The following is a 21,537-nucleotide window of genomic DNA, read 5'->3' as shown; positions in this document are numbered from 1 at the left end:
AGTAGCAGATACATGGGATGAACAAGTCCAGAGATCTAATGTATAACATGAGGACTATAGTTAATAAAGTTGTACTGTATTTGGGATTCCTGCTAAATTAGTACATTTTAGTTGCTCTTGCCACAAAAATAAAATGAGTAACTATGTGAGATGATGGATATGTTAATTTGCTTCACTATAGTAATTGTTTTGCTATCTGTGTATCCCCTGACATCATGTTGTATACTTTAGATATATACAATAAAATTTATTTAAACAACACTGATTTCAAAGACTTCCTACACAAAAAAGGTAAACTACCTTGTTAATTTTTTTGTTATTGATCCCATTTTGAAATGCTAATAATTTGGATCTATTGGGTTAGATAAAATATACAGTTAAAATTAATTTCACTTGTTTCTTTCTACTTTTAAAAATGTGGCTATGAGAAAATTTGAAATTTTATATGTGGCTTGCATTTTACTTCTATTGCATAGTGCTTTATAAACAATGAAAAACAGATTTAGGAAAAATGTAGGTTTCAAGTATTTTTGCTTATATTATTATACAGCTAGCTTTTTAGATTATTGTTATACAGATTTTTAGGCTTTCCATTTCACTCCATGAGAAATATTTTTCATCATCACTTTGATTAGATCTGTCTTCTACTAGGATTTATTGATTTTTAAAGACTAATTTAACCACATTAATTTCCCAAGTTACAGGAAAAGGAAAGAACTGCTTATAAATATCTTTATAGCCAACTATTGACTCTAGTAAAATGTTCTTCAAGGTTGGTAAAAACCCAAATACTTGTTGTACTGGGTAAATATATTTACTTTTAGCTGTTTAATGAAGTGAGAGACCTTGAGTCTTGTTTGGCGAAGATTGACCTTTTATTACGGTTTCATCAGGGCCTGCTGTTTGATCGAAAATGGTGGGGGTTTTTCCTGTCTTGAATTGTTTGACTGGTAATTTTAATTGTGCATATAATTCTGGAGGCAGTTAGTACTCCTGAAGTTAAAATTATTTGAGGAGTGTTTAAATGGGGAAAAAATTGGCGATGTTGTGTTCTCTAGGTGACAGGTTACCATGTAATAACAGTGACTTGTGACTTTGGAAAATAGTAGCAGAAAATATTCTTGGGGATGTGTGTAACATTCTCTTTGCTAACTTTTAGAGACATATAGTCTTGTGTATCAGACAAATAGGTATATATTCTGTATATGATAGAGAGCTTCTCTTAGATGTTTGCAGGGAAACCTAGAGTGATAAAGGTAGAAAATTTCCTTCAAGTGAGTATTGTATTTTTTTGATTATACTTGTTAAAAAATTAATAATTTGTACACTAAAATTCTGTATAAAAGAAACTAAATTTAGAATTTTTGAAGATGAGAGATTTAAATTAATAATTTTAAATTACCTAAGTAAATGTTTCTCACACACACACACACACACACACACACACACACTTATTTGAGTAGCATCTTATTGTAAAATTTCTACAGCTTTCTTTTTCTTTTTTTTTTTTTGAGATGGAGTTTCGCTCTTGTTGCCTAGGCTGGAGTGCAATGGTGCGATCTTGGGTCACCGCAACCTCCGCCTCCCAGGTTCAAGCGAGTCTCCTGCCTCGGCCTTCTGAGTAGCTGAGATTACAGGCGTGCACCGCCATGCCTGGCTAATTTTGTATTTTTAGTAGAGACAGGCTTTCTCCATCTTGGTCAGGCTGGTCTCGAACTCCCGACCTCAGGTGATCCGCCTGCCTCGGCCTCCCAAAGTGCTGGGATTATAGGCGTGAGCCACTGCACCTGGCCTACAGCTTGCTTTTTCATAACTTAATGGCTTAACCCTCCCTTCTTCCTTCCTGCCCAGTAGAAGAATCTAGATCTTTGGATGTCTCTCATACACTTATTTTTTCATGTCATCTAGTTTTATATCTTCTATAAATTTGATAGATTTATCTTTGTGTTCCTTCCTGAATCATTATTAAAATTGTTTAGCATTAAGGGACAAATAAAGTTTTTTTCAAAATTTGCTTTGAATCATCATCAGCACCCTGGATATAGCTGTTTAGTTTCTTATGAATAACTGTCTAATTACTTATGAATCTTAGTAATGACTATTGTTTTGTATTTCTCTATCTTGCCATAAATCAGTGTTTCTCAACCAAGGGTGATATTGCCTTCTGAGGGGGCTTTGGCAATATCTGGAGACATTTTTGGTTGTCACAACTAGGGGATGTTACGGCATGTAAGTGGCAGAGGCCAGGCATGCCACTAAGCATCCCGCAATGCACAGGACAGAGAGTTACTCGGCTTCAAATGTCAGTAACATGGAGGTTAGAAACCCTGCCTCTTATCAGAAGAGAATTTGGTGGATACTTTAAGTCCAGATATCATTTTTAGTATTCATTTCACCTACTAGTCTGATAACTCACAGAATAAATGAAGGCTTAGGCCTTGGTTTATGCTTAGTGAGCCCTTGTCTACTTCAGTCGAGCGCCATATGCTGCTCCTGACCAGTTCATGATGTTACTGTATAGCATTGTCACTAAACCTGTCTTCTGTAGTTCTGTGGTTGTGGATCTGCCTTTCTCTTTTTTGACAATTAGGACTTCATTTCTTTAATCTTCAGGGGCTTCTATTTTATATGATGATTCAAAGGTCACTGATAGTGCTTTAGCAATTTTATCTGCAAATGCACATATTTATGAGAGCTAGATGCTTTCTTATAATCTTTTTTTGGTAATTTGTTCTTCAATTCTCTTTTATTAGTGTGTATTATGGGACCTGAAAAAAATTAAGTGGCATATGGAGAGGAAGGAGATTTGAAAAGGGCACAGTAAATAATGAGACACTAAGATACTGAGGTTCCGAAGCATCTTTGAAAATGAACAGACTGTTCTGGTGACATGTACTTTACTGTCAGGCACTTGTGAAACTATGAGAGACATAGGACTGTATTCCTGAATGCCAAGGAAGTAGGATTATGTGATGAAAATATCATTAAGTACTAATACAATACAATATATAATAATAAAATAATATACAAAATGACTTATACTTGGCTTTCGTACTGAGACCAGCACTGTTCTCTCCTCTTGTATGGGGAAGATGTATGTGAATGGCAGTGGGGAAATTGCATTGATTGCAGAATCACTCCCTTAACTCTGTGGTCAGGCAGATTTCCTTATATTGCCCGTTTTATGCCTTAGAATTGTAAGAAGCTTTGGGTAATGTACCTGTGGCCAACTGCCCAGGCCTTTCCCCCACTTTTTCTTATTCAGGCATTCCAGTGGACTTGGTACCTGTGTGGTGGATAACATCACATTTCAAGCCAGTACTTTTTTCTCTTATTTATCATTACTCAGCTACCTCACTAGACCCCACGAATTATAAAATACGGTTTATTTTAAAAATATAACTGACTCTATTTGATTCTAAGAGGATTCATTTGCAGTGAATCATGAGATCTTTGGTTTCTTGATTGAAGATGAGCAGTCTTAGGGGTTTTATTTTATGCTGATATGTATAGAATGTCTGATTTACCACATAAATGGGCAAAAGTGCTATGTTTAGTTTCTCTTCCATCCACTTAATTTAACCAGTATTTATTGAAGGCTTGGCACATACATGAACCTTTTTCTGTCTCTGAAACCAAAATGATGGTTTAGATTTTTGACTCAAGGAAATATTGAAAAGAAACTTTATAGAAAAAGGCTTTAAACACCTTGATTCCTTTTTTAGTTTTTGTTGCTAAATAAATTATTTTAATCCCCGTAACTGGATCTCTTCATTAATTTGCTTTTTGTGTATTCTAGACCAAAGAAAAGAAAATCACAGAATTAGAATTCAGAGATCTGTTTGGAAAGGCCAGATTCTCAGCAGTATGAATTCCAGAATTAGACTTTTTTCCTTCTTGCCTTTTAAATAGATTTTTATATGGACCCCCACATTTTTTATTTCTCTTTTGTTATTCTTCTAAATAAATGAATGTATCTAACACAGAGTGTTAAAGCAATCTTCTCTCCCAGGCAATTCCTCTGCTGTGTGTAGGATAATGTGATAATGCTAGTTTGCTTGGTTGTTGGTACCACATTTGAGGTTATGTTGCCTATAAATAAAAATAAATGGTGTTTTTACAAGAAGACAGATATCCTAGAGGGAAAATCTAAGTGTTCAATTGTTCATGATTTTCAACCAGTTCTCCTCAATTTGACTTAGATCTGTTTATCATTATTTTATTGTAAGTTTCTGGGGAGAAGAGAACATAGTTTGCCTTTGGCTTCCTATGAGGCGGAATCCAATTTAAGCTTATTAGAAAACAAGAACAAATGTTAAAAAAGAACAACTACAACTTTATTTGGAATGTTTCATCTCTACACACTGTGTAGGATTGTAAAATATTTATTTTACATGAGGATCCTCACAGCAACACCTGTTAAGTCACTGTCTGTTGGAAGCAGCTAGTTGTCTTCTTGGCCTGTTTTGTCTTCTTTCCATAATATATTGGTATAGCCTTTAAAATGTTAAGGGCAAAGGAACTTTAAGACAACTAGTTCAGAAGTCATAGTAGAGAAACAGTAGGACTGCTCGTTCTTCAAGTTTTCTGGTTTCATCAAGGCAAGATGACAGTGTTTTCAGATATGCCTGTGGCTTATAGGGTACCATATTTATTTATAAAATAAATATGAAATCCCTTATATTTGTGAGAAATATCTCAATGCTTAGGATCATGAATTTGCTTTTTTTAATGTTATTCTCATAACTGTAAGGAGTATGGGGAAATTGGCAAATCAGGGGGCACTAAATAGGTATTAAAGCAAGAGAGCCAGTCCTTGAGAATTACCCTCCCTTTTTCTTTTCATAACTGTGTTTTACTAGAGTTACTGGTACCTTCCTAGGGGCCTAGAGAGCTGTTTATTTTGTAGTTAACAGAGAAAAGGAGCCTTATTTGCAATTTTTGTTTAACACAATGAAAACATACTTGAAGTATCTTGTAGAACACTCCCATATTTTTTCTTTGGAGAGCCATGTGTAATTAAATTTTTCTCAGAAATTATAAAAATGTTTATAAAATTATGCCTGTGTTTAGCTATAGTACATTTTTTTAATCTATAGCTTGAAGACATTGTTCAATTTAAATTCATGTATTCAGAGAAGGGCTCTGTTACCCTCCACTATTGTAAAGAGATCTCTGGTAGAGGAGGCTCATAACAAGAACCTCCCCTTTTAGGGGTGATGTTTATACCTATAACATTAGGGTGCACATAACAGAGTGATGTATTTTGTTTTTTTGACAGCCGTTTTGCTATTTTCATGAGGTTTTTTTTTTTTTTTTTCAGCCTCGAAATTTGGGCTTAATCTTTCATGGCTTCATGAGTCCATTGTATAGTTAGACCATAATTTATATAAATATTTTCCCGATTTCAAGCATTTCAGTTGCTTATACTTTTCATGTTCCTAATAGTGTGATGACTAGACTAAATTTATATGTAAATATTTGTCATCACCTCTGATTATCTCCAAGAGTTACTATGCTAAAGGATATGAACTTCTTTAAGGTTCTGGTGTGTTCTACCAAATTACTTTCTAGAAAAGTCACACTAATTTACACTTTTATAATTAGTGTTTTTATTAGTACAAACTCATCACATTTTTACCAATATTGTGTATAATATTAAAAAAATCTATATGGCTACCCATAGGGTCATAAAATTGTAAAGGGGAAAATCTTAAGAGTTTGTTTGGTCCAACATTTTACAGAAGATCACAGTGAAACCCAGATGATTAATTAAAAATAGTAAGTCAAACTTAGGTTAGAATTTTAGTTTTCTAGACTTCTGGTTCAGCACTGTTTTTCCCAGAGAATAATACTTTTATTTATTGAATGGCTGTAACATGGCTAGGTGCTACACTGGGCACTTAGCCTCTAAAATTTTGTGTTATTGTATTTGTAGAGATGGGGTCTTGCTCTTTTGCCCAGGCTGGTCTTGAACTCCTGGGCTCAAGTGATCCTTCCGTCTTGGCCTCCCAAAGTGCTGGGATTATAGGCGTGGGCCACCATGTCCGGCCCTTCAAGAAAAATTTAATCTTCCCAGTAACCTAAATGTTGATTGGCTTGAAACTGTTTTACTATTTATAGAGAAGGGGACGTAAGGAAGAAATAAGGGCAGTCTTCAGAGGCTGAATGTGGAAAAAGTAGATAAACTTTTTCTCCCTGTTCAGCGGATAGATTAAGGAAAGTAGGTGGAATTCACAGGGAAGTATTTTGACTTAATATAAGGAAAAACTTTCCTAAGGAGTATAGTATTTTGCTATTCGCTAAAGAAAGAAGGTGAATTAACATTGCTCGATTTTGAAAGTATTTAAGTCTAGTCTATTTTTTTGTTAGAAATGTGGAAAATGGGGTCTATGTATTGAATAAGGAGGTAGGACTAGTTGACTAAAGATAATTTATTATGAAGTTCTTGGCATGTAGTTTAATGCTCAATAAAAACTTATTAATAGTAAATAAAAAGATACCATGAAGTCTGTGAAGCCAGCAACAGAATAGCAGAGATGCTGATAAATAATGAACAGAAGTAAGCAAAGAAGAGTGGAGAGGAGGTAGAAACTAAAGCACTGACTCTGAAAGCTAAGGGGTCAGAGAGTTCTAGGATGTAGTCAATTTGTTGTAAAACATTAGACGGAGAAAAGGGTGTATTAGTCCGATTTCATGCTGCTAATAAAGACATACCCAAAACTGGGCAATTTATAAAAGAAAGAGGTTTATTGGACTTACAGTTCCACATGGCTGGGGACCTCACAATCATGGTGGAAGGTGAAAGGCACGTCTCAAGTGTCGGCAGACAAGAGAAGAGAGCTTGTGCAGGGAAACTCCCCTTTATAGAACCATCAGATCTCATGAGAGTTATTCACTATCACGAGAACAGCGCAGGAAAGACCCATCCCCATGATTCATTCACCTTTCTCTGGATCCCTCCCATAACATGGGAATTCAGGATGAGATTTGGGTTAAGGGCACAGCCAAGCCATATCAAAAGGTGTGAAAAAAACATAAAAATTACCCATATTTCCCTAATCAGAGATAAAAATTGTTAATGTTTTATTGATTCTTTTCAGATTTTAGAATGTGAATTTAAAAGTTATGTATATATCTATAGATAAACAGTGTCATTAAACATGCTGTTATGTCATCTGCTTTTGCCACCTAGTAAACATATGAATATATTTCTATGAGCAAATATAGATATTTGTTATAATTTTTATTGCTGTAGAGATTTTGTTACATGGTTGAGTATACATATTAATAGATATTTAGGTTATTTGTTTTCCCATATTATACACAATACTCACATCTCTCTGTTTGTACTGCCATTGTTATGGTTGTTGAGGCCATCTTTGCCTACGTGGTCATTTACTTTTTGTCTTCCCATTTTCTTGCCCTGTTACAATCTGCTCTCCATAGTAGTTGATCTCACCCACTCAGCTATGGGGTTTTCTGTCATACTGCTTATAAGCACGGCTAGGTGTAGTGGAAATGGAATGTTAGTATTTTAGGCATTTTTAAGGTGGTGGGAAATTGGTAGAGCACCATCATTTCAGAGACAATTTAAGTTTGTTCTTTCTCCATTAAGGGACTCCCTCTTGCCCAGAAGTACAATTGTTGTTGTTGAACTTAAAGCAAATAAACATTATAAAATTTAATAAGGTAAGAAATTTAACATATACTGGGTATAGCTGGTCAGCTGTCAAGTATTAAAAAATTTGAGTTTCTATAATACCATGATCATTGTGTTATTATTTTAGAGAAAAGGAAAGGACTTTGAGATTATATTCTCAATGGTTAGTTACTAGGACTATTATGGGTGATCCACGTGGCTGTTATAAATGGAATGGTGATGTTACCTAGCCTTTTGCAAAGCCTTTTTCCTGTCTGGCAAAGAGGCAGAGAAGAACCAGTAGTTAGGTAGGGAGAACACACACACACACACACACACACACACATACACATATATATATGAATGACTGAACCTAGTCTGTTGACTCTTTGTAACGTGGTTGAACTGAAATCTGTTAATTGTATCAGGCCTTGGATGTGCTTTAGAAAGAGTTATGGATAAATTTTTAATTAAAGCTTGACGGTAGATTGACTATAGTTGAAGAGAAGTGAAACAAGTATGTTTTAATTTAACTCTTTCAGTTGGAAACACTTTAGTGTAAGCAAAATGGGGAAATTTATTAGGAGCCTGCTAACTTATCTCATGGAATGTAGAAATAAACCTTTTGCACCTTGGTTTGTACACACTGGTTGAGCAAATCAAGGATAAAGTTGGCCCCACCTTGCTGAAGTGCTCACTCCTGGTCTAGCTGATTGTGGTCAAGAGTGTGGAGCCATCTAATGGATATATCTGTGGTTTTTGGAGGCCCTTGGAGGGAGGGGTGAGCTGTAAATTATTAGAGAAAATGTGCTTGTAGTGAAGGGCACTGGCATCCTCAGAGATTTCTACTGCATGCTTGCTTTAAATAGCGGGTTACTTTTTACATTTAGTAATCAGAAACCTGTAAGAGTGATGTGTTGCAAAATTTATAGTTTCATTTTAATATAAATATAATAATTAGAAGGTAAGGCTAAATCCTTTTGATTTTTACATATCATTAGATACTTTCATGTTTGAAATGGCAGCCACATAAGGATAACACAGTGCCTGGGACGTAAGGCCTTTAGCAAATGTTCGTAGTTGAATGAGGGAGCAGTTGAGAGGACATAGGAGCCACTCATATGTGGCTTTGCATACCAAATTGATACAGTGAACCGTCCCCCATCCCCACCATGACCTAGTCTTCATGGTTGTCTTTTATTTAAAAAAAAATTTTTTTTTTTTGAGAGGGAGTCTCACTCTGTCGCCCAGGCTGGAGTGCAGTGGTGCAATCTCAGCTCACTGTAACCTCCGCCTCCCAGTTCAAGTGATTCTCCTGCCTCAACTGCCCAAGTAGCTGGGATTACAGGCATACTCCACCACGCCCAGCTAATTTTTGTGTTTTTAGTAGAGACGGGCTCTCACCATGTTGGCCAAGCTGGTCATGAACTCCTGACCTCAAATGATCCACCCATCTCGGCCTCCCAGAGTGCTGGGATTACAGGTGTGAGCCACTGCACCTGGCCTATTTTCAATTGTATTAAAAAAGTTTTTTTTAGAGACAGGTTGGAGTGCAGTGGTACAATCGAGGCTTACTGCAGCCTCCATTTCTTGGGCTCAAGCGATCCTCCTACTGCCTTAGCCTCCTGAGTAGCTGGGGCTACAGGCCTGCACCACCATGCCCAGCTTAATTTTTCTTTTTCTTTTTTTTTTTTTTTGAGACAGAGTCTTGCTCTGTCTCCCAGGCTGGAGTACAGAGGCACAATTTCAGCTCACTGCACCCTCTGCCTCTGCCTCTGGAGTAGCTGGGACTACAGGCGCGCACTGCTATGCCCAGCTAAGTTTTGTAATTTTAGTAGAGATGGGGTTTCACCATGTTGACCAGGCTGGTCTCGAACTCCTGACCTGAAGTGATCCGCCTGCCTCCCCAGCTAATTTTTTTTGGTAGAGATGGAGTCTCATTATATTGCCCAGGCTGATCTTGAATTCCTGGGCTCAAGCAATCCTCCGCCTCAGCCTCCCAAAGTACTGGGATGACAGGTGTGTGCTACCGTGCCCGGCCTCATGTTTGTCTCTTAGATTTTCATTTTTATTGGATTTCTTTTGTTTATAGGCCAAATCGAAAAGCTTTTTTTTTTTTTTTTTTTTTTTTTGGTGAGTCACTGAAGCAAACAAATTTATTGAGGCCCTTTTAAGGTACATTTTTGGAGCTCCTAATTATCTAAACATTGTCATGAATGCTTAAAAAGACATTTAAAGCCAGATGTTTTGTGGAAACTTTTTAGAAAAATAAAATGTAACAAATAATTTATGGTCTTAAATGAATGGTTAGATATCAGTAGATAGTTCACCTGCAATATATAGCTAGAACCTGACAACTTACTACCTCTGCGAATACCACCACAGTCCAAGCCTTCCGTATCTCATCTGGAACTGCAGTAGCTTTCTAAGTGGTCTCCCTGCATTCACTTTCCCCCGCTCTGCAGTGTGTTTTCCAAATGACAGGCCTTAAGTTGGGTCACAAACTATTCTCAGAATTCTCCAGTGGATTCCCGTTCTATAATAAAGACTAAAATTATTCCTATTGCCTAGAAAGTCCTCCAGGATTTGGCCCCTACCTCTTTCACCTGAACTCTCTGGCACGCCTCCGCATTGTGCTGCAGCCACATTGAACTCCAGGCACACTTCCGTCTTGGCTTTTCCATTTGTAGTTTTAATTGCCCAAATATTCTTGCCTGAGGTATCTTCATTTCAGGCCTCCGTTAAAATGTTGTTTATCAAAGAGGCATTCCCTCAGTACCTTATCTCAAAGAGTACCCTTCATCACTCTTTAATTCTTTCACCCTGTTTTACTTTTTATTCATAGAACATTTAACTTGACAGTGTATATTTGTTTATTTGTATATCTGTTTCCTCTTCTAGACTTTAAGTTCCATGAGGGCAGGGATTTTGTCTTTTTTATTCACTGCTGTATCTTAAGTTCCTGGTACATAATGAGTGCTCAGTAAATATTTGTGTACTCTTGGTAGTAACTGGGGGATATAGCGTATTACAGGCCTGGCACTGGTAAATGTGGGGATGATGGTTGAATTTAGGAGATAGGGGGAAAAAAAGTTATTAGCATCTCTAAGTTCTTGGATGTTTATTTTGTTTTTGAGACAGGGTCTTTGTTGTTCAGACTGGAGTGCAGTGGTGCAATCACAGCTAACTGTAGCCTCAACCTCCTGGGTTTATATCCTCTTGCCTCAGCCTCCCTAGTAGCTGGGACTACAGGTGTGTACCACCATGCCTGGCTAATTTTTTGTTAATTTTTTTGTAGAGAAGGAGTTTCATGATGTTGCCCAGGCTGGTCTCGAACTCCTGAGCGCAAATGATTCTCCTATCTTGGTCTCCCAAAGTGCTGGGATTACAAGCATGAGCCACCATGTCTAGCCTCTTGTATACTTTTGATAAAGTTGGTAGAAGTGTTTTCTTTGTATAACCGAATTGATGTTTTATAAAAAATATTCGGTTACATTTCATTTAAGATGAAGAAGATGACTTTATGTGTAAGAAGGCGGCCTCTAAATCAAAAGAGAATGGAAGATCTACAAATAGTCATCTTGGAACATCAAACATGAAAAAGAATGAAGAAAACACTAAGACCAAGAATAAGCCTTTATCACCAATAAAACTTACACCCACATCAGTACTTGATTATTTTGGAACTGGAAGTGTCCAAAGATCTAATAAGAAGATGGTGGCAAGCAAAAGAAAAGAGGTAAGTGTTCTACGTATAAGCAAGTATGCTCAGGATTTATACCCATTCACTAATATTAACAGGAGAAACTAGGATGTAGTAAATAGGCAACATGTTTTAATAATTAAAATAATTTTCCTATGATTATGGATAAAATGTATTGCCCTCATTTTAAAGGATGAGGAAGTTGGAATGTTACATATTTAATTTTTTAATTCTTGAAAGCGGGAAAAGATCATTTAAGCCATAAGAAAAAATAATTATTCAAATTTAAATTGAGTTCTCAGAATGCAAACTCATTTTACTATTGACATCAACCAGTCAATATTAGCGATAAATTTGTTTCCAAATGAGATAATAAATAGATTCCTTATAAATAGAGCATACCTATGCTACACTTCTGACCTTCTCTACTTTGGCAGATATTGGATTCATCTGTTTCTGGCCATTTAGGAAACAGACATACCAGATAAATTATGGTGAAAGTAGTCCCCTGAGTTAAAGAAAGCCTGCCCCATAATGTATGCTTGTTGATTCTATCACTTCCTCCATAGAACAATGTAATCATTCTCACATATTGGTTTGCCAATGTTCTGGACTACTTGTCAAGCCAAGACATTAATCTACAGGATTGGGTTTTTTAATTTTTATTTTTGGTACTTCTCTTGAACATATCAATAGAACTAAGTGAGACAGGTCTGTCTATAGGATATTTATTAGGGATTGGATATGGTCAGGGAGTAGCCATAAATTTGACTTTCCGGCTGGTGTACATTGCAGCTGTTACTGATACACTTATCTCTCATTGGTGTATTTAATCAGCAACAGTCAAGAAAAAGTGCCTTATTTTTAACTTAAGGTTTATGCTGATTTTGCTTGATTTTCTTTGAAATATAGCTTTCACAAAATACAGATGAGTCTGGATTACAAGATGAAGCCATCGCCAAGCAATTACAGCTTGATGAAGATGCGGAGGTATTGGCATTTTGCTTAGAATCATTAGTAACTTGATATTGTGACTAGCTATTTAGTCCAGCCAGGTTTTGAATTGAACCTCATTGGAAGTTACATGTAAAATAAGTTAAAATCTAATAAATGAAAATCTAAATTTCTGTACAAGATAAATGATGAGACCAGGGGAGAATTATTTACTGAAAGATTTATTTTTAGAGAAGATTGATCAAGTGCTGTGAGATGATTTTGAAGAAATGGCTAGCAGCAAATCCTGTAGGTCATGATAGGTCTTTGATACCCACAAAAAGGATGTTAATGATAAGGACTTTGGAATTTAGTTTCTTCCAAATGGGAAACCGTTGGAGTTTTTATTTTTTATTTTTTGAGACAGAGTCTCGCTTTGTTGCCCAGGCTGGAGTGCAGTGGCGTAATCTGGCTAATTGCAACCTTCACCTCCTGGGAATCAAGTGATTCTCCTGCCTCACCTGCCCCAGTAACTGAGACTACAGGCGCCCACCACTACGCCCGGCTAATTTATGTATTTTTAGTAGAGACGGAGTTTCACCATGTTGGCCAGGCTGGTCTTGACCTTGGCCTCCCAAATTGTTGGGATTACAGGTGTGAGCCACCACACCCAGCCCCATTGGAGTTTTGAATAGAAAAGTGACATGACTTGATGGATCTTAAAAGAAAATTACTTTGGCTTCGATGATGTTAATAGTTCATGGTGGGGGCAAGATCAAAAGCAGATCAGTTTGCAGACTGAATGGTAGGTGAGAGATGTCAGCTTGTAATAGGAAAAGGCAGTGAGAAGTGGGCATAATCTGAATGTGCCTTGAAAGGTACAAGTTGTTTTTGACAGATTGGATGTAAGGTGTGAGGGAAGAAGATTCACAGATGAGGCTGGGTGTGGTGGCTCATGCCTGTAATTCCAGCACTTTGGGAGGCCGAGGTGGGAGGATCACTTGTGCCTGGGAGTTTGAGACCAGACTGGGTAACATAGGGAAATCCCATCTCAACCAAAAATACAAAAATCAACTGGGCATGGTGGTGCACACCTGTGGTCCCAGATACTTCGGAGGCAGAGGTGGGAGGATTGCTTGAGCCTGGGAGGTTCAGGCTGCAATGAGCTGTGATTGTGCCACTGCACTCCAGTCTGGGTGACAGAGCAATACCTTGTCTCTCGGAAAATAATATTCAGTTATGGCCTTAACAACTGGGTGAATGGTGATACGATTTACTAAGGCTGGAACACAGGAAGCAGAACAGGTTTGGTACAGAGAGATCTTTTGGACAAGTTAAGTTTGAGATGTCTAATAGACTTCCAAATGGAAAGGCAGAGTAGGTGGTTGGGTAGAAGAGTCAGGAACTCAGGGGAGAAGTCTAAACTGAAGATGGACATTTGGAAATCATTACCAGTTGAGTAATATTTAAACCTGTGTAACTGGATGAGATCATGGGGAGATAATGCAAATAGAAAAGAAAAAAAGGTCTCAGGATTGAGCCCTGGGCCACTGTTAGAGGTCAGGAAAAGGAGGATGATCCAGCAAAGGAGAGGAGAGAGTGGCTAGTGAAGTAGGAACATCAGGAGAGGTTGATATCTTACAGAAGCCAAAGAAAGTATTTCAGGGAGGAGCGCTCATTTCTGTCAGAGGTTCCAGACTTAGCTGCCGGCTGTTTGAACTCCCTTCCTCTTGCTTAGCTTAAGTGTCACTTTCCCAGACTACCTCAACTATATTAGAAACTCCTCCGATATACTCTGTCACACTCTGTCATAGCTACTATTATCATTTATTATACTTGCTATTTAATTAGAATGACAAGTATAGGCTCTAAGGTCCCTTCACCAGGACTCTCACTCAACCATTTGTCTCAACCATTTATGTCTCACTCAACCATTGTTACATCAGTGCTTATCTTAGTGTCTGGCATACAATGGGCTCTTGATAAGTATTATTGTGAGAGAACAATATTGTGATTGTTCACATTTTATTACTTTGGCAGTTTAGTTTGTGTTTTCAAAATGTTTTTCTATCTTACTTGATCACACTGAATTACATAAACTACAAGCGAGTATCCACATGACTCAAGGCAGCACAAGTAGCCTGGGTCGAACTAGGAAGTAATTTTTAGGAACCTGACTTCTCCTGATCCAAATACTAGAGGGTTACCTAATCCTTTCCAAACCAGGTGTGGTACTTTGTATCACAATCCCCTATTTTTCCATTTTTGTCACATTCTTTCAGAATCTTGTTTGGGTAATTTATTAATCTGATTAAGGACTTTTAGGTGTCAGTAACTGAAGATGTCTTTACTAATTATCCCTGTAAGAGTTTTTCCTCCCTTTTTTTTTTCACTTCACTTTTAAAAGATTGAGTGGATTTTGAAGTCCTTTTCTTTGTTTGAATAATGTAGGGTGTTTTTTATTGAATATCACGTAAGGCCATTTTACCAGGGAGCATACAGCCATTTGGTTTATAATGAGAAAGATACTCCACTGCTATATATTCTCTTTTGGAAGCGCTCCATTTTGCTGAATGTGAAAGTATTTTGAAATAACTGAGATAACTAGAATGTCTCTGTGTTACATTAGCATGTTAGTAGAACTCCTGACATGATGACTTAAATTTTCAAAAGTGAGAACAGATGCATTTGAATTAGTAATTGAAAATAGGAGTTTGATAGTAAAAGTGATTTTACATTTGTATATAGCTTATTATATGTGCCAAAAAAATACTGTATAATTTTTTTAAATTCTTAGATTCACTATTTTTGTGCTCCCCAGATGATTGTGTTTTCCTATTAGGTTGAGATTCCTTTCAGAGGTCTTTTTAGACAATAAATAGAAATAAGAAAGCTGTGTTGCATAAGAACCATTAAGAGAAAAGTACAGACCTCATGTTTTATAAGTAAGAAATATGACTTTAAAAATATGCTCACTTTATCTGTCATCCCTGCAAAACCAGAACTGTATGTTCCAAAATCTGATTCAGCTTAGTGAAACAAACCTGTGATACTTCACTATTAATGTTGAGTGGGAAAATGTCATAATTATTTTCTGGAAAATGTTTTTCTAGTTTCTTCTAAATATATGAATCAGACATTTAAAACTTCTATTTACGAAAAGAAAAAGAGCAACTCAACTCACTTTGCTGACACATTTTACAGCTGGAGAGGCAGTTGCATGAAGATGAAGAGTTTGCCAGAACATTAGCCATGTTGGATGAAGAACCCAAGACCAAAAAGGTGGCATAATGTTGGGCTATTTGCGTTCTGAATATACAGTACAGATCAGTGTTCATACTTGCGTGTTCTAGGCTCTAGCCAAAACATGAATAACTTTTCCAGAAAGAAGTTAAATTATTTTATAAAAATGTTTTTGGGGAAGCTCATTGAGAAACTTATTCTTCTTGAAAGAAGGGTGACGGCATCAAAACAAACCAGAACCTTTTATCACAAAACAAAGAATTATATCTTTTCCTTATTCTTTTTATATTTTATTTTATTTTATTTATTTTAGAGACAGGGTCTCTGCTGAAGTGCAGTGGCATGATCTGGGCTCAGTGCAGCCTTTGCCTCCTGAGCTCAAGTGATCCTCCTGCCTCAGCCTCCTGAGTAGCTGAGACTACAGGTGTGTGCCACCACACCCATCTAATTTTTGTATATTTTTGTAGAGAGGGGGTTTTGTTATGTTGGCCAGGCTGGTCTTGAACTCCGGAGTTCAAGCGATTCTCCTGCCTCAGCCTCTCAAAGTGCTAGGATTATAGATGTGAGCTACCATGCCTGGCCTTTTAGTTCTTTTTTTTTTTTTTTGAGACAAGGTCTCACTCTTGCCCAGGCTGGATTACACTGGCACGTTCATAGCACACTGAAGCCTCGAACTCATGGGCTCAAGCTATCCTCCCACCTCAGCCTCCCAAAGTGTTGGGATTAGAAGCATGAGCTTCTGTGCCCAGTTTACCTTTTCCTTACTCCTTTATCATAGGAGTTCTTATGTACTTGTTCAGAAAATAATGCTCATAAAAATTCTTTTGGAACACAAGCTTAATAACTTCAATATTAATCACTGTCTTTTCAGGAAGCACAGTTTTGTCAGTTCTAATTAGTTAACTCTAAGATCTATATTATGACAGTCTCATATAATAATGAGTATATTTTGAGGAATCTTTTTCTTTCTTTTTTTTTTGCGAGGTCTCACTTTGTCACCCACGCTGGAGTGCAGTGGTGCTATCTCAGCTCACTGCAACCTTGACTTCTTGGGCTTGATTGATCCCCTCACCGCAGCCCCCCAAGTAGCTGGGACTACAGGCATGTGTTACCACACCCAGCTAATAATTTTGTGTTTTTTGTAGAGATGGGGTTTTGCCATGTTGCCCAAGCTGGTTTCGAACTCCTGAGCTCAAGTGATCTGCCTGCCTCAGTCTTATTTTGGGGAATCTTTAAAACATCAAGACTTTAATTTTTTAAATTTTTAAATTTTTATTTTTTATTTATCTCCAGGAGATTAGCTTTATTTCTGATGAATCACATTCTGTTAATATAATTGTCAATGTCAATATGTGATTACTTCAAAAGATTTTACTTCTTTAAAGCAGAGAGTTGTAAACCTAGATACATCAGGAGCTAAGACTAAACAGGCAGGTGTTAAGACAGTAGGGAGTGGTGGAGACTTTGTCATTTGAAAAGTCTTATTTCATCTAAAGACACTCAAATTATAATTACTTTAAAAGACTGTATCACACACCTCAATTTGTGAACTTTTTATAAAATGGAGTTTTGAAGGAGCAGTGGAAAGAATGGATATATTTTTTTCCCCTTTGAGAAAGTGCTCTCATTTTCTTTCGAGCTTTTGTTTATTTTTATTTTATTCTTTCAAATTTAGATTTTAGTTTTTAACTGCTTAATACTAACAATTTGAGAGTTGAGATGAAGGAGAAATAAGGCTTCTACTTCCAGATTTACAGGTTGGGATGAAGAGGGATAATTTTTATAGATGTATTTTTATACCCTTTCATCTGTTTCCTCATTTGTAACATGAAGTAATAAAATATGCCTCATTTGCCTTGGAAATTTTGTGGATAAATGAATGACAGTTTATTGTAGTGTCCTGCTAGTTGAAAGGTGACTCTTAAAATTTTAATGGATTTTAACAACAGATTTTATGGTAATAGTTTTTCTATTATTTGTCACATTTGACACTTTTAAAATTTGTTTAGGCTCGAAAGGACACAGAAGCGGGAGAAACATTTTCATCTGTCCAAGCCAATTTAAGTAAAGCAGAAAAACATAAATATCTTCATAAAGGTAATACTAGCAGAAAAAAGTAAGATGGAGCACTTGTCTTCATGGAAGTAAATTCATGATAATCTTGTTTAAGTATCCTATTCAGTAATTATGTATTGTTAGGTAGACATTATTTCATAGGACTATTAGAGCATATTGAACTTAGAAACTTTGAAAGCTCTTTGGATGCTAGCTGGTACAGAATGCCCATCTGCTCTATGATTACTGTGAGAATTGTGTTAAAACTCCTGGCTTCCTGTTAATTTCCAAGTATAGTGCAATATGTGGATTTCAGTATATAAAGATGAAGAACCTAGATGTTTTGAGCTTTTCATGTCAGAGGTAGTCTCAGAGTTGACTCATAGTTGGCCAGGTCATCTTCACTCTCTTGCTTATTGCCTGTAGGTTTTATTCTTCAGTGGTTCTGATAGCAAATCATCTGCTAGTCTAGATGATCTTAGTCCTATAAGTAAATGTATTTATAGATTTACTATAAACAGATGGTCTTGACACTTTAGGACTTTGGGCCTTCAGGGTATATTCTGTGCTAAGATTACTCAGTTGAAAAATGAAAGAAAAGTTGATATAGATTATCATTTTCCAAAAACAACAATCATAATCTTTTCTTTCTTCCTAGTAAAAACAGCACAAGTTTCAGATGAAAGAAAGAGCTACAGTCCTAGGAAGCAAAGTAAATATGAAAGTTCAAAAGAATCTCAGCAACATTCCAAGTCATCAGCTGACAAAATAGGAGAAGTCTCTTCTCCCAAGGCCAGTTCTAAGCTGGCAATTATGAAAAGAAAAGAAGAGAGCTCTTATAAAGAAATAGAGCCTGTGGCCTCAAAAAGAAAAGAAAATGCCATTAAATTGAAAGGAGAGACAAAAACTCCTAAGAAAACCAAAAGTTCTCCAGCTAAAAAAGAGGTAAGAACTTTGTTTTTTTTTTTTTTTTGAGATGGAGTTTTGCTCTTGTTGCTGAGGTTGGAGTGCAGTGGCACAATCTCGGCTCACTGCAACCTCTGCCTCCCAGGTTCAAGCAACTCACCTGCCTCAGCCTCCCAAGTAGCTGGGATTACAGGCATGTGCCACCATGCCCGGCTAATTTTGTATTTTTAGTAGAGACGGGGTTTCTCCATGTTGGTCAGGCTGGTCTTGAACTCCCGACCTCAGGTGATCTGCCCACCTTGGCCTCCCAAAGTGCTGGGATTACAGGCGTGAGCCACCGCGCCCGGCCTTGGTAGGAACTTTCTAGGGAGTACAGTATTCCCCCTTATCCATGGTTTTGCCTTCTGAAGTTTCAGTTACTTGTGGTTAATCATGTTCTGAAAGTATTAAATGGAAAATTCCAGGAATGAACAATTAATAAGGTTTAAATTGGGTACTCTTCTGAGTAACATGATGAAATCTCTCTGGCCAGCCTGCTTTATCTCACCCAGGATGTGAATCATCTCTTTGTCCAGCATATCCATCTTGGATACACTACCCACCCATTAGTCACTTGGTAGCTGCCTTGGTTATTAGATAGAAAAAACAGTACATGTAAGTATATATAGAGTTTGGTACTGTCTGTGGTTTCAGGCACCTACTGGGGTGGTCTTGGAACATACCCTCCTCGGATAAAGGGGGACTGCTGTATATATTTTGGTGCTATGTGTTAGTCTGGGTTTGTTTTCAAGTTTTATTTCTAACGATCATAAGTCATTATAATATTTTTAAGATATCTTATTTAGAAGCTGTTGTAGGATATGGAGTATTAATATACCTAAGTAAGCCCATATTTATTGTTATTGTGTGTCAGATACTGTGCGAATACTTTACATGTGGTAGCTCATATAATTTTCACAACAACCCTGTGAGATATTTATTTTTATTATTCAACTTTTAAAGACGAGGAAACAGGCTGAAAGAGTTTAACTATTCTAAGATCATCCACCTGGTAAGTGGCAGGGCCAGCCTTGAACTCAGGTCCTCTGAAGCAGTATAACATAGTGGCTCCACACACAGGCTCTGGAGCCAGTTTCAGGCTCTGGGCCTCTGAGCAGGTTTGGTCACTTCCCCTGTCTGTGCTTTGGTGCTGTTTGTAAAATAGGAATAATAATAATAGTACCTAATGACTTCATATGTAAAAGCACTTAGAGCAGTGCCTGGGACCTAATAAGTGCCATCTTAGCTATTATTATTAAAATGATTGTTATTTGGCTTAGTCCTAAATTTACTCTTTTTTATTCTTGTACAACAGTGTTGCGATACTGAAATTATTTTTAAAGGAAAAAATGATGAGATAATGAATATCTTTGAAAGATTTTGCTAGGAAATATATTTGAGAAGCGAACGGTCTCTGAATCTCCAATTTGGAACTACTTTAGATTCATAATGAGAAACCACTATTCATTCATGCCTCTTAGGCACTTAGGATTAAAAGTAGAATATCACCTATTTTAACTGGTCATCACCATTATATTTTAGTGCAGAACAGTGAAATGGTGATGATTTCAGAATGCTTTTGTTTGTGGACAATGCTTATAAATACGCTTAAAGGAGCAATTAACTTTTTGGTCTCAGATTTTTTCTGCACTAAATGCTTATCTGGTAAATGAATGGTTTTCTTCAGGCACACTAAAACATGTTCCATTTACAGAGGCAGTCTGTTTTTATGAAGAAAGAGGAAATCTTTAAATGATACTCTTCACTGTACTTTTTAAAGTTAGAATAGAAATAACTCAAAACTTTTACTTAAGCAGTTTTGGTTGGAAACGTCAAATAAAGTCTATTTAATACATTTAGTTGGTCTTGGTCAAATAATTCTGACTTCATAAAGTGGGTGTCCTTCAAAGTTATTGTATACGCTGTTTACCATTCAGAATTCTTTTCATAGAATGAGTGTTGTAAATTAATCGTTTTTCCATGTTGGTATGCACTGGACTCTCTTGTGAAACTTGTTAAAAATATGGAGTTTCCCAGGGAATGTGGTGTGGGCAGCTGTATTTTAATAAGCTCCTCATATGATATGAACACACACCAACATTTGAGAACCATTGTTAGAAAGTAGGGTTAGATTCTAGGACCAGCCTGTTAATGGCTTATCGACCTCTTAGCCAAACCAGCTGAACTATTTTATTGGTTAAGCCATTCCATTTTTTTTTTTTTTTTTTTTTTTTTTTTTTTTTTTGAGACAGAGTCTCGCTCTGTCACCCAGGCTGGAGTGCAGTGGCGCGATCTCAGCTCACTGCAAGCTCCGCCTCCCAGGTTCACGTCATTCTCCTGCCTCAGCCTCCCGAGCAGCTGGGACTACAGGCACCCGCCACCAAGCCCGGCTAGTTTTTTGTATTTTTTTAGTAGAGACGGCGTTTCACTGTGTTAGCCAGGATGGTCTCGATCTCCTGACCTCGTGATCCACCCACCTCGGCCTCCCAAAGTGCTGGGACCACAAGCGTGAGCTACTGCAGCCAGCCACCATTTCTTTGTATAGAAGTTACTATTTTGTCTACTCTCAAAAGGATTTGGGATTGCTTACAAGTTAAAAATAATGTAAAATAATGTAAAATAGGAAGTGGAAAAATAACAAACACCTGATAGTGGTTCTTAAATGAGAACTATCTAAGATATTTTTCCCCCACATAAACACATTCTAGCCATACCCCATATCTCCGAAAGAGAAACTTGGAGGTGGATCTAGGGATGCATAGTTTGAAAAGTTTCCCCAGGATTTTCTGAGATATACCTACGGTAAATTCCCCAAGAGAAGTAGAATGGGAGGAGATGAAATAGCATAGAGAACGTGTCTTCTCTTTGGAGTAAAGCTTGTACCTTCTTTGAGCTGACTGTTTAGATTCTCCTACTGGAATGCTTATGTCCTTAGGGATGCAGGCTGGTGCTTTAGGGGCATGGAAGGTCATAGGATTAACACAGAATATCTTCTCGGGCGATCAGGTTTACTTGG

At 37.1% G+C, this 21,537-nt stretch overlaps 1 protein-coding gene across 4 annotated transcripts in view; it reads left to right on the top strand.

Annotated features, from left to right (window-relative positions):
- Nucleotides 1-21,537, top strand: part of RFC1 (replication factor C subunit 1) — a 77,546-nt gene that overhangs the window by 27,538 nt on the left and 28,471 nt on the right. For 2 of the 4 annotated variants that reach the window (XM_009447518.4, XM_001140765.6), the window contains exons 5-9: nucleotides 11,149-11,381; nucleotides 12,258-12,335; nucleotides 15,483-15,560; nucleotides 17,531-17,618; nucleotides 18,235-18,521. In XM_009447518.4, coding sequence (XP_009445793.1) covers nucleotides 11,149-11,381; nucleotides 12,258-12,335; nucleotides 15,483-15,560; nucleotides 17,531-17,618; nucleotides 18,235-18,521 — 764 coding nt within the window. The remainder of the gene's footprint in view (nucleotides 1-11,148; nucleotides 11,382-12,257; nucleotides 12,336-15,482; nucleotides 15,561-17,530; nucleotides 17,619-18,234; nucleotides 18,522-21,537) is intronic. The other 2 variants (XM_054682837.2, XM_054682836.2) reach the window with 1 other exon arrangement.

This window comes from Pan troglodytes, chromosome 3, assembly GCF_028858775.2.
Source record: "Pan troglodytes isolate AG18354 chromosome 3, NHGRI_mPanTro3-v2.0_pri, whole genome shotgun sequence".
NCBI lineage: Eukaryota > Metazoa > Chordata > Mammalia > Primates > Hominidae > Pan > Pan troglodytes.
This window is presented reverse-complemented; position numbering and strand designations above follow the sequence as displayed.